Consider the following 13,026-nt stretch of genomic DNA (forward strand, 5'->3'; position numbering starts at 1 on the left):
GTGCCTTGGCATGACGGGTGACAAATGTTTGAATGGCAGCGTTACAGTGAACATAACGGCTACGATTTCTTTGATGCGATTTCATCATCGCGCTGCGCCTCTTTTAAGTGCCCTAAACAGTGACTGTTTCTTGTCCCTGTCTGTTCACTGTTGAACAGCAGCAAAATTTATTAGGTACATCACATCCCCGCCAGTTTGTGCCGGTTTTGCAGCGGCCCTTGACCATATTCAGATATCTGAGTCACGACCTTTCGCCGGAGGCACCTGCATTATCAAAGTCGGGCTTTTCATGCATCAGGCAGACAACGATCATGGCCCTGGCCATCCACTGTAATACGACGTACGGAGCCAGCAGAGGCGCACTGAAACAAGACAGTGCAGAACGGATAGCTGGCGACACCTGGAGAGAGCCAGTACCAGACCATAGACCAGTGAAAAAGCAATTGCATCGCCAAAGCACGAAATTCTGCTGCCTGAGCGCCTCATCGGTACATAAACCGTTCTTGACGACCTTGAATTCACGACGATAGCAACAATCACCAAACATCATTCATCTTGAACGGCAAAACAAAAATTCTGCTCACCCAGCGCCACCTCCCACCACCACCACCGCCCCCCAATATTACTATGGCCCCTCCACCCCCACCTCCCGAGGTCTTTCAGTACACAATCGACCCGTCACTGGAGGAATTCAACGTCACGCCCAAAACGTGGATCGAGGCCAACAAGAAGCATTTCCACGGCATCGCCGTCTCCAATGTCGTGTTTGACGACCAGGACCGGGTGCTGCTGGTCCAGCGCGCCGCGCACGACTCGATGCCCAACCGGTGGGAGGTCACGGGCGGCGCCGCCGACGAGCCGGGCGACGACAAGTTCGAGCCCGTCGACGGCGCGCACCCGCGCAACACCATCCTGAGCGGCGCCGCCCGCGAGCTCTGGGAAGAGGCCGGGCTTGTCGCGACGCGCTTCACGCACCTCGTGCCACAGCCGGCCGAGGCACCGCTGCGCGATGCCACGGAGGCGCCGCCACCGTACTTCAAGGACCATGCCGGGTATGTTTACACGAACCGGACCGGGACGGTGCTGTACCTGCGGTTCGCGTTCCATGTGCTGGTCCAGAGCACCGACAAGGTGACGCTGGACCCCGACGAGCACCAGGACTATGTGTGGGCGACCGAAGACGAAGTGCGCAACGGCATGACGGCGGCGTACCGGGACATTCCTGCGACCGTGCCGGCGACGCGGGCGTACATCCTGGAGGCGTTCCGACTGCGGCGCCAGGCCAAGGAGCAGAAGCTGTGACCCGCCCCTCCAGTGTACGGATGCATTTCAGTTACGAGTTATTTCATGTCACAAAAAGATCTTTGGCAGGGGAGGAAAAAGTTTAATTTGTATTTTTCTTGAACTGTTTCAAGAAAAAAAAAGAAGGCTGATGCTGGACTGCCGATAGAGTTTCAAGTCATACGGAGGATGCACAGCAAGAGGTATCGATAGAAGTAGAGCCAAGAAGCAATTAAAAATTACAAATATAAATGAAGGATAGCGGCGCCGGTGCCCGGTTTGGTAAGCCCATGTTGAGAATGTAAAAAGGGGTAGAAGTGCTACAGTATGTGGAGCAAATTGCATCGCATCATACTGGTTTGTGAAGTGACGTCCCGAGCAGTAGGAATACAAAAAATAAAAGAGACAAATCAGGTATAAAACTCCAAAACTGCCGTCTATGAGTTCCCAAAGGTGGAAGGAGGTGACTGAAAAATAAAAAGGTGGGAGATCAAAAATGAAAAATGAGAATAGAAAAGGGTGACGATGACGTCCGCACTCGTGTCGCGACGTTCAACCATCGAACCGTCGAGCGTCAAGAAAAGTTGAGGTAGCGGCTCGTATCGTAAGTGTCGTCAGGCTCATATGCTTTGCTTTTTTTCTTCTTCTATTTCTGTTGCAAAGTGATGCCACTGGTGGGTATCACTTCACCTAGTGACGCGTCACGTCACTTACAGAGAGAAAGCAATAGCGGCGACGGCAGCAGCAGCACCGACAAAGACGCGGGCATCCAGGGACGAAGCACCGGCCGTGACAACCGAGCTAGGGCCAGTGGTGGCACCGGTCGTGTGCGTGGCCGCCGTCGTCGTCGTGGGGTTCAGGGTCGGGCGGGTGTAGGTGTGCGAGCCGTTGCCAGGAGGCGTGAAGGTGACGGTGCCGGTGCCGAGGGGTGCGGTGCCCAGGGAAGTGGTGGACGTGGAGCACGGGACGGTGACGGTGGAAGTGTCAACATCGGTGACGGTGGTGTTGGCGCCAGCCATGGCCGAGCCGAAGGCAGCGGCGGCGAGGACGAACAAAGTCTGGGTCTTCATTGTGAATATGCGTGTGAAGATGAGGTTGTTGAGTGTTAAGGTAGTTTGGTGTGGTAAATTAGGTAAAGCTGATAAGTTTGTGCAGGACGAAGGCCAAGAAACGATTGTTGATATAAACGAAGGACTGGTGGACAGCGAGTGTGATGTCTAGGAGTTGCCTAATTGTTTAGAGATAAAAGGAGACCAGAGTGACGACGACTGGATGAGCCACAGGACGGGGAGGGTAGCGATTCTTATACAGAGATTGGGCGGCGTCGGGCGATGCGAGAGACACGAGACGAGGAGAAGGCGGATGTACGAAGCAGTGAAGAGACGGGGTGTATGTCGTAGTGAGTATTGCAAATCACACACCCTAGACAGAACACTCACCCGTCGGTCCGTTCGCAATTCATACAGGTAGAGATGGTCACATAATACGGTGATTGTGCAAGAGAGTGCGGCCGTCGTCCTTCTCGCACAATCCACCCATGGCCATTTCGACTTACACGCCCCCCGGTGGCGAGAGCTTATCAACAAGGGAATGGCAGGCAGAGAAGGCCGAAGAAGGAAAGTGAGAAGCAAGAAAAGAGACAAGAGACAGGAAAGGCTGAAGGCCCCACTCACACCCTTTTTTTACACCTACACGGTGATAGCAGGCTGGCAGGGAACCCAAGGCGTGGGATGGTTGTCCTCCCGTATCCGCCTGCCTGCCAAACTGTCAGACTTTGTGTGCGTCACTCGCTGTTTGTGTTGCGTGCGAGAACCAGGCTGGTTCTCCGAAGGGTGTGCAGAGGGCGGCGCAGCAGGGTCCCCCGAGTGGCTCACGAGCGGGCACTTGCACTTCAGCAGAATACACTAAAAGCCACTAGATATTTTGCGCAACGTTCACTGGCCGCCGTTGACAGGACGCTAATGGCAGGTTTTTTTGGTGTCTCTATTTACAAACACGCGACCGGTTACCGCCGAGTTTCCCGCCACTCGCTCGTTTTGTGCTGCACTATCCCATCAGACGGTGCTCATTCGCACTCTTCTAAATTGGGAAACTAGCGAAGAGACGATCAGCGGCTTGACTGCTTTTAATTCGGGAACTCGCTCGACAGGGTCCTTCCAACGTAGACAGGAACCGGACGATACGAGAGGTTGAGAAAACTCTGCACGTAACTACACCCACTTGGGGTCGTCTTTGTTGGTCTCTTCTTTGTCACGTCTTGGGAAGGAGGCGATCTCGGCGCTGTTCTGGCGGCTTTTTGGCACAGGCTTTTCTAGCGGCGGGCCATGCCTATCTGGCTCCGTAACATACGTCGTAATGCACGGTTGACGGTCCTCTTCCCTGCTTCACTGTCGCTCAATGAGTGGTTCACTAATGTGTACGATATGTTGGTATTGCTACTCGATTTTGGGTGTGGCTGGTGGAACCTTCTGGCGGATGCCACTATTTTCTCACTGACAACAGGCGGACTGGCGGGTTGCCCGAAAGGAGCAGCGACCGGCTCTGCTTGCATGTCCCGCCACGGCCTTTTAGTGGGCGGCAGCCCTTTGCATGCAGAATGACGGTGTTTGTCGATTGTGTTTGACGGCTGTGTTTTGTCCTGTTCGGCGTTTTCGTCGTAGCGAAGAGGGTACAAAGGTACTTTTTACCTTGGCAGCCACCGCCACTAAAAAATGGCGGCGTTATCTATTTTTGTCTTCCAGCCCAAGAACAGGAAAAGGCAACTGACTGCCATCTGCTGAGCCTAGCCCCGAACGCCACACCTCCACCACTTCTACCAGCAACGTTTCCTGCAAGAACAGAAGAGTCACTCGTGACTCGTGAAAGTGGAATGCTCACACGAGGCCGACACACAAGGCCGACGAGGATGACCCAGGCCGGCCTGAGACCCTCGATTTTTTATCATGGCTAGAACAGAAAATAGAATTTCCCGACAAGGGCAGCAGAAATAGAAACAAAATACGGGAGTACAGACGATCTGTGCAGGGACTGAACCAAAGATCAGCCAGGAGCTGTTGGGACGGAGCCAAGGACCTCACGATACAGCCATGATAGCCTGCCATGATAGCCACACCACACGGCCACTCGTAAGATACGTTACTGCAAACACCTGGTAGCATTGTATGCACGGAGCGGCGGCATACAAATGTTGGTCCGAGTGGCCTTTGGCGAGCCAGGCGACAGCAACGAAAGAATACAACGAAGAAAAAAAAAAAAAGAATAATGATGCCGCCGGGGAAGAGGCAGCAAACTGCACGAGAACCGGCCCAGAGGGGGAGTAGCAGCGACAGCTGTGACGGGAATACGAGGTCCTTCAAAGGCAAAACCGGGTTCAATGCCAATGGCAGCCCGGCACCCGCCGCCATGCTAGCAAGAAAAGATGGAAAATTCTCGTACCGCCACACGCAACGTTGTGTGGTTCTTTCTCCATTGAAAGAGCTGCAACCTGCCTGAAAGTGCCCTAGCCACTCTTTCCTTCTTCTCCGGTTATCGTCTAGTTTCTGAGTGGTCGTTTGGTCCTTTGGGTTTCCACACCGCATGGGTCAATCAATAAATACGACCGTGACAACTGCATGCAGCCACAAACCAGACAAGCCCGAGAATCCCCATCCAGCCACCCTTGATTTTGCCCACCGTCTTCGCTTGCTATGGCTTTTGACTGCCATTTTCTGTTACCCGCACCTTGTCTTGGCACACTTGCATGCATCTTTTCTCGTATCTTATCTTTGCTGTGTCTGCAGGCTGCCAGGTTAGCCTGAAGAATCCGCGTCATGATGCACTTCGTCTTGCCCAAGCCTCCCACCGGCAAGCTGGGCAAAGCACTCGGCATCGATTTCCTGTCCTCCTTTTTCGATCCAATCTCAGCTTTCGGCTCTACCACCCTGTGCAATACTCTCTCGCGGACAGGTCTGAACGATTGACATTAAATAGACGAGCAGTTCCTCGTCTGAAGAGCACCGAACGTGAAGAGTCAATGGACAAAATCGATGGTGAAAACCAATGGAAACCAGCAGTCAATATTCAGTTTACTGCACGGCCCTCTCTCCACAGAACTCGCCGACTGAGATACGATGCCCCCGCCGAACGCGACGGAACACGAAGGGCTCTTCAAGGGCAGGACCTTCAAGGCCCAAGAGGGATCTCTCATCATAACGCCGACACCGACACCGACACCGACAGAACGCCATCCAAGGTTCCAAGGTTTTTGTTTTCGGAGGGAGGAGGAGGACTGACTGACCATCGTGAAGGACCTTTTGTCACAAAATTTTTAATTTGGCCGGACTTGGTCTGCTGTGGTCGTCGAAGGCGTCATGGCGAGCTATGATGAAAGCGAGGCCCAAACCTCACTCTCGATACGACGGAAAATGGCCGCATTGTTGTCACCTTGCCGACGTCACATCCTCTAGCCCTGTGCGAACCTGCTCATCCGCTGTCACTCTCGCGCTTTTCCCCAATCCCTACACACAGACGTTCATTGCCGTCTCCACTTAGCCTCTCCGCTGTAGCCGATTTTCCTTGGAAATCCATCGTACGGCCACCAAAACGCTTGGCCCTTTCGATGCGACTTTTTTTGGCCTTGCTCAATACCACTCTGACTGCATCGTCGTCTGTCAATGACCTCGACGGTCTTTCGCTGCATACCCTCGTCTTACCATTGTAGAGTAGGATTTCTGCACTTCCGCAGTCCTGCATTGTGGGTATTCCCAGTGAGACGTTTGTTTTTAAATGAACCGGCAGAACGATTACGTCCCAAGTACTGTACGGCCATATCGCATCCACGACGTCACTGTCACTGTTGCGGTCTGAACAAGAGCGAACCACGGATGATGCCCATCAGTTCAACGTAACTGGAGATGGCCGAACTGGTCTAAACCCACAAGGACGATCCCGCGGGGGCCGCCTGGCTGGTCTTAGGTCACAGGCAAGGCACCACGAAGGAGCCCGCTTCTCTTTCTTTTTGTTCTGATGAACTGGTCGCTTTTCTTATCTCTGGATTTGGCCACTCGGTCACTCTATCTGCGTTTTTTTTGTTATCATTCTTTTCGTCTCGTCGTCTCATTTTGGGTCTCGTTCTGCATGGCGCTCCCCGAGTTTGTATTCGGGCATATGTTGGCTTGTCCGTGGTGAATGTGAATCCTGTTCTCGAGCAACAGCCATCGGGGCCCCATCACGATGGCAAAACAAATGTCTCCATGATGTTGACTGGCTTTATGGGGCGCCGTCGTTTTGCCAGAGCAAATCTCAATAGAACACCGTCTTCAGCATGCCGCACACATTTTTACCCCTCTTCTCTCCTCCCTCGTCAATCTCGTATTACTGTGTTCATGTGGGAGAAAACTTGGCATGAGGTCTCATGCTGCATCCGACTTAATCTGGACATGGAGTAGTGCTTCTGTTATGCTCTTTTCTCGCAATGCAAGACCGGATGCCGGTAGACTGCTGGCGATTCGTATTTCCCCTCATCTTGGGCTCTGTTGGTTCCGTATATTTGTCTTGTATACGAGGCGGAGGACAGGCGATTGGGAGAAGGAATACAGCCACGTATATGGAGTCACGATGGTGCCTGTACACACATGCAAGCTGACACGGCGGAACTCAAGAAGCCAGGGTGCCTTTTAGGCACGCGATGTGCAGAGAATCCGGTGTACGAGGCACTGACAGGAGCTCGTACTCAGGGGCTACGAGATAGCTTTTTGGGCGTGCTATACGGCCGTTATTTGGTAATCGGGTAGGATGCCAACGACCATCGTTCGTCCTTTTGTGTGTCGGTGGCCATTGTCCCATGACATTGGAAAAAAGGCACAATGTCACGCAACGACATGGTCGTCCTGCGTCCATTTGCAAACGTAGCTCGTACGTCGTACCTCACCGACGTGAAATTTCACCACCCAGCTGCCTTTTTACGAGAGAATGGCAAGACGCCAACACGCCGTCCACGTTGGCTGTGTGGTCGTTGTCTCGTAGCCTTGCAGCTGTCGTGTGAAGTTAGTGTGATATTTTTTGTTGTGACTTTCATTTCGGCAGGATCCTTTCCTCGGTGGTGTTGACAGAAAACGCGTCGCACGCCGTGTTATGGGTACATCAAAACTTCTTGTTAACCAACACGCCACCGATTGGTATCTGTGCCTTTCGCCGTTGACAACACAAGACGCTCTGTTGACGAAATGTTTCGAATCTGCAAAATAAAATTAGAGGGCGTGCCGTTAAGGATGGTGATTGTTACTTTTGGCAGCAAGAAAAGACAAATCCACTAAACAGCCTTATCTTGGACCCATGAAGAAGAAAAAAGAGGTGATGAAAATTTAAACGCGGCGCATCTCATTTTAAAATTGCATTTCGACGAGCGGTTAGGTTGGGTGGTGGTGCCAAGTGCACGCCATCATCAAATCAAAGCACGGGAGGTTTTTGGAGCGACCCCCACACCCGATGCAATTGGATAAGTTACAGGAGGAAAGTGCTGTTCTGGCCGTTGCTCTTTGGTGAATGGTGCGAACCATACTGTATGTTAGATCGTCAAAAAAAAGTGCTGACGACAATACATCGTAAAAAGAAATAAAGAAAGAGAGATGGCATTCAAGCGGCAGTAACCGAAATTGGCAGCTTTGAGTGGCATTGTCAATGGCCCTGAAACTCAGCTGAAAGCAGTGATAACATCTGCTGCGCAGACTGCGACGGGACAACACCGAAAGGACAGAAACTCATTGATAATCTTAGCATCTGCCCTGCTCATGTATATTCCTCGCCGGCTCACCTCGCCCCTACATTACGAGCGATGCCCTCTCTTTATTGTGCACCGCAATCTGTTCTTTGGTGTGCTTCTGATAAGTCTTTTATTTCTTCAGTAGCGATAGACGGATCCACCCGAGCGAATAACGAAGATACCCCGTGGTAGATCCTGCCAAGTTGAAAACAGGCCACGGGCGATACACCTTGCCGAGGTCATAAGTAGCGTGCCAAGGGAAAGGCCCTGGATAAACGCGGCGTGCATGGCGTTTATGAACTCGAGGTCGAGTAGGGCGGTGATTTGCCCCGTGGCCGGGTCGGCCAGTATATCGACCTTAGAGAGATCGAAACAAAAGATTGCAAACGGCCCGTTGTCACCATGAAGATGGGCAGCGTAGTCCGGTAGATCCATGGTATGGCGTGAGAGGAGACAGTCGCTCGCGGTTGCCATAGCGTGCTCCATATCGGTGTGGCTGCCCGTCTGGAGAGTAAGAAAAGGCCTCGGCGTCCCATGTGCTTGGCAGGTTGATATTGCGCAAGCACGTATGCTGGCAACGCAAGTGCGCGACGAAGGCCTCTGTACTCCTGTGCGCTTCATAGTGGCCTTGTCGGCCACGCATTAGTTGGAAGTCCGGGATGCCTGACAAGTGGACGTACATATCGTATACCAACGGGCGCTGTGTGACGGCCCACGAGTCGTCAGCGGCCCTGGTAAGATACCCGATTTTATCAAAGCGAGCGCGATTGAATTCGAGCCAAATAGCGGCCAGCTATCGCAGGACCAAACGCTGCTTCGCCTTGTCCGCCTCGGTTGTGGACGCCTCCCAACAGGTCCAAAAGGCGTTTAAACTCTCGCCCTCGACAAAGTCCATAAAAATTTACGGATCCATACTGCCCTGGCCTCGCTCTGAGCGACAGCCATAGACGTGCGGGACGGAGCCGATACGCTACTCCTCAAAGTACTGCATCCAGTGGACCTCGTTTTCGATCTTCTCGGACACGAGAACACTGGGCGAGAACCCGGGCTGCGGAACACGTAACGTAACGTATTTGGGATCGGCTCCGTCTTGGATACGGAACGTTGGCACGACATTGTAAGAGCCTTTCCCTGTGGTGACAAACTCCACCGGGCGGCGATTGCCTATCTCGCGGCTGACCAGCTATTCCAGCGACCAGATGTTAGAGGGCCTGAGCAATTGTTTTTGCTAGGTCTCATTTTCACGGATACAGTGCTCATTGAACGGATCGTCGTTTACAAGGGGATAAAAACGTTGATTCAGACGGGCTTGGGTCAACCATATTGGAAGCGTCGTAATGCTCCATATGTTTGACATGACCAGGACTCGAGCATTGGATGACTCGAGGACTCGAGGACTCGAGGACTCGAGTGCCGTTGCACAGAAAGATCAGATGAAGAATTCGCGGAATATCTGTCGTCTCCGGCTGTGCCACCCGAGACACGTGACCATATTTTGTGATCACAAGATGCTGCTCTCTTGGTTGATATGTCTCCGTACACGCCCGTCTGGACACAGAAATAAGTATCAATGGAAGATAGAACCGAGACATACTACAGTACGAAAGGCCTGCTACATGGTGGTATGGTCAACGAAGTTGCACCCGCAATATTGGTGACAGGGTTAGGGGAACAAGGTAAACAAGCTGAAACTGCCATCCGACGTCAGAAGATGCAGCAGAGCTTTTTGAACGACTGGACGGGCTATAGCACTCCGGATTTCTTTGTGCAGGTGCTGGATGACATTCTTCGCAGAACGAGACCGGTTTGGGGCTCAGATGGCCTAGTGGTGTGTCGTCAATGTCTTATTTGCAGAATGGTGCTTAGCCGTTGCAGCCTGGCAGCGAGCCGTCACGGGCGTCCATGAACCCGACTCTCCACGGGATGTTTCGCAAAGAGCACTTTTACGGTGAGACAATGCCTGGACTGCAATATAATTATCATCTGTCAGGAAGCCCGTAGCAATCACCCGTCAGCATGAGTATACACACCGTACGTACCCACCATCTCGTTAGGTGCAGTCCGCTGTTACACGGTACAATGGTCTTTGAGTTCGTACAGTATGCTTGCCGTGCCGAAGATGACTTAGTGCTCGATTGCCGTGTTCTGGGATGTGGGAGGAATATCGGAGAAAAGGGTAAAGGGATGGTGTAGTGCGGACTGCTACAGGGCGGCTCAATATGTTCGGAGAATTGGATCGGATATTGAAAGGGGTCTTATATATTCTTGGATCTGCTAAGCCGTTCTGTTAGTACTAATACTACATATATTGTCTGGAACGGGGAAGAAGAAGAAAATATTACGAAGAAGGAGTTTAGGAAGTAAGAAAAGAAATTAAATTTGCAAAATACCAAGGTACCGTTCCTTGCAGAAACGCTACTCCGTCCAGCAAAGAAGAGTCCATGTTAATTTTGTACGCGTCCCACATGTCGAGATGGAAAATGTTCAAGTACTTGCAGCAGCTGGAAGACTTAGGATGTGCATCATCACCTGCCACAGATTGGTGGACCTTCTCTAGGAACGCTTCTGTGGTAACCTAGGTTATCCACGACTCCAGCCACGTCTTCCATATTGGTCGTTTTTGGTCTTGGCAGGTACAGGTAGTGGTCGGCCAGGGTAAGTTGGAATCGGTGATGGTCTGCTGGGACAATCTTGGGGGTTGTTTTCTGTGCTTCGGCAAGTTGCTTTTTATAGATGGTGACCTGTTAGCAAGGTTAATCTAATATCCAAAGCTACTATGCTCCCCAGCAGCTCGGCTCCTGTGACCGGTATGATTGCAATATAGTGCCGAAATTGTAGATGGCAAGGAAAACGGAGAAGTTTGGGGACAAGAGGAGTTATAAAACAGATGCCGACGCGAGACGCTCGGCCATGTGGAATGCTGATGGACGTCAGTTTTCTTCCATTGTTTCTATATATTGTTGACGTACATTTGGGAAACGAGCAACCTTTGTCTCTCTATCTTGCTGCTGCAAATAAGCCTGCAAACACGTTTGCAAACGAACCCGCCTCAAGTCTTTCTTCAACCTTAACGTTATCGTCAAAGTATAACAGATACGGTCGACGCGACTAGGATGCTGTTCAAGCTGGTACAATTGATACTTGTTGGGCGGCTTGTCGCGGCTAGTGTCGAAGCAGCGGTTGTGACGAGCGCGAGTTCCTACACTGGTTGGGACTGGTGAGTTAAGTGTTTTACGACTTTGTATGCGAAGTGAAAACCAAAAACGAGGTAAACTTACCCAAACAAACACAGCTGCAAACCGATCTGTGCAAACGGCAACCGCAACTCCGACCTCCTGAGATCTAGGTGAGTGATTCCACACGTGCCTTCTTTCTCACCAGCCCGTATTGACTCCACCGGCTACTGCCAGGGGCGTCGCCCGGACTTGCGACAAGGACAACAGGCCTCAGGACCTAAACACGGGGCTTTTTGCGACCACGGGCTGCTCGCCCGGCGGCTCTTCGTACATGTGCGACAGCTACCAGCCGGTCCCCGTCGCGGACGATTTGTCGTACGGTTTTGCCATCCAAGTATCGGACAACCAGCGCGAAGACAATCCCAACTGCTGCAAATGCTACGAGGTGCAGTGGTTGTCGGGTGCAGCGGCCGGTAAAAAGATGATTGTTCAAATTGTGACGCCCGGCGGCGCGGGCGGTAGTGTCGTAAAGGACGACTTGATTATTCTAACGCCCGGCGGCGGTCTTGGGTACTTTGACCAAGGCTGCCCACGGCAGTATGGAAGCCGTTACAACTGGTACGTCGCGAACGGTGATGGGCGGTCGGTGTTTTGACGTTTTCGGAGGATGCCCAAGGGCGAAGCAATGACAGGAGTTAGCAAGGCCAACGAAACAGGGGAAACAAAACAAAGCAAGAGGAGAAGAAGCGGCCGACGATGGGGAGGTGTGAAGAGATACGGCAACGTAAACTGAAAGAAGAAGCAGAGCAAAAACACATCAACAAGACAGGCAGACAACATCTAACAAGTACGATAGGGGTTCCGACTTTGGCGGCGTCACTGGTCGATCCAGCTGCGAGCAACTTCCGAGCAACCTCCAAGCTGGCTGCTATTGGCGATTCAACTGGGCTCGAGGCGACATTTCCGGCTGGAAAATTCAGTACCAGCAAGTTACTTGCCCGTCGCGTCTGACGAACATTTCGGGCTGCGAAGCCAAGTATCCTTGAGGGAAGCATAATACAAACGACAATATGATAATAAAGAAGGACAAGAACGGAGAAGATAGAGGTTCGCAACAGCAAATAAAGCAGTACAAGACAATAAAACATGGACGCGCTATTAGGCCCGTCGACGACAATATCAAAATATATCACCAACTAATAACCGGAAACGTGACCGGGAAAAAATTCAAAAATTCAAAAGCCAAAAGCCTCACCCTCACCAATGGCTGCAATAGTCTATGGATCATTGTTCCCCGCCTCTCTTCTCGAGGACCTCCTTCCTAGTTTCTCTCTTGCTCTGCCTTCCCTATCTGTAAACCTTTGCCCTCCCTCCACCTCTTTCCTCTTACTTCGGCTGTGCTCGAGACGCGTATCACCACCAGGGAGGAAGGAGCGTCCGGCGTGCACAGTCTGCACGCACGCCACCGCACGTAGAAGTACAACAAAACTGGAAGCTGCCCGCTTGGGAGCACGTATGCCTGCTATTGAACACCAAAATAGGGCTGGTAGCTACGAGGATACCCTGTTCCGTGGCACTCCGGCCCGCGCATCAAACTCATTGTCCCGGCCCTTGTCGCGGTCGTTCCTTCCGTTTTTGTCATGACATGATGCCATGAGCCAACCACGATGACGAGTCTGCACACGGAACAGGCTTGGTCCAGAGGTAGGAAACAAAACAATTGTGAAGAATTTTCACGAGGTGATCACCTGCCCCCCGGTGCATGTTTGTGGCCCTGCTGTGTTAACAGGCGTGGCCATAATTTTCTGCATCTCCTACCTAGTCCCCCCC

General features: G+C 52.1%; 5 protein-coding genes across 5 annotated transcripts; 2 read left to right on the forward strand and 3 right to left on the reverse strand.

The window, feature by feature from the left end:
• Positions 1-241: 241 nt before the first annotated feature.
• Positions 242-547, reverse strand: SPSK_10929 (uncharacterized protein; the record flags this gene model as incomplete). The annotated part of the gene is made up of 1 exon (XM_016737161.1): positions 242-547. One exon carries the CDS (start codon positions 545-547, stop codon positions 242-244), a length of 306 nt encoding a protein of 101 aa, XP_016587608.1.
• Positions 548-627: 80 nt separating this feature from the next.
• On the forward strand, positions 628-1,302 carry SPSK_09814 (uncharacterized protein; the record flags this gene model as incomplete). Its single annotated transcript, XM_016736383.1, has 1 exon — positions 628-1,302. One exon carries the CDS (start codon positions 628-630, stop codon positions 1,300-1,302), a length of 675 nt encoding a protein of 224 aa, XP_016587609.1.
• Positions 1,303-1,991: 689 nt separating this feature from the next.
• SPSK_10051 (uncharacterized protein) lies at positions 1,992-2,351 on the reverse strand (the record flags this gene model as incomplete). The annotated part of the gene is made up of 1 exon (XM_016736611.1): positions 1,992-2,351. One exon carries the CDS (start codon positions 2,349-2,351, stop codon positions 1,992-1,994), a length of 360 nt encoding a protein of 119 aa, XP_016587610.1.
• Positions 2,352-8,158: 5,807 nt separating this feature from the next.
• Positions 8,159-8,506, reverse strand: SPSK_10066 (uncharacterized protein; the record flags this gene model as incomplete). The annotated part of the gene is made up of 1 exon (XM_016736624.1): positions 8,159-8,506. One exon carries the CDS (start codon positions 8,504-8,506, stop codon positions 8,159-8,161), a length of 348 nt encoding a protein of 115 aa, XP_016587611.1.
• Positions 8,507-11,133: 2,627 nt separating this feature from the next.
• SPSK_09772 (glycoside hydrolase family 45 protein) lies at positions 11,134-11,851 on the forward strand (the record flags this gene model as incomplete). Its single annotated transcript, XM_016736342.1, has 3 exons — positions 11,134-11,237; positions 11,313-11,366; positions 11,431-11,851. 3 exons carry the CDS (start codon positions 11,134-11,136, stop codon positions 11,849-11,851), a joined length of 579 nt encoding a protein of 192 aa, XP_016587612.1.
• Between the last annotated feature and the right edge of the window lie 1,175 nt (positions 11,852-13,026).

This window comes from Sporothrix schenckii, assembly GCF_000961545.1.
Source record: "Sporothrix schenckii 1099-18 chromosome Unknown Cont44, whole genome shotgun sequence".
NCBI lineage: Eukaryota > Fungi > Ascomycota > Sordariomycetes > Ophiostomatales > Ophiostomataceae > Sporothrix > Sporothrix schenckii.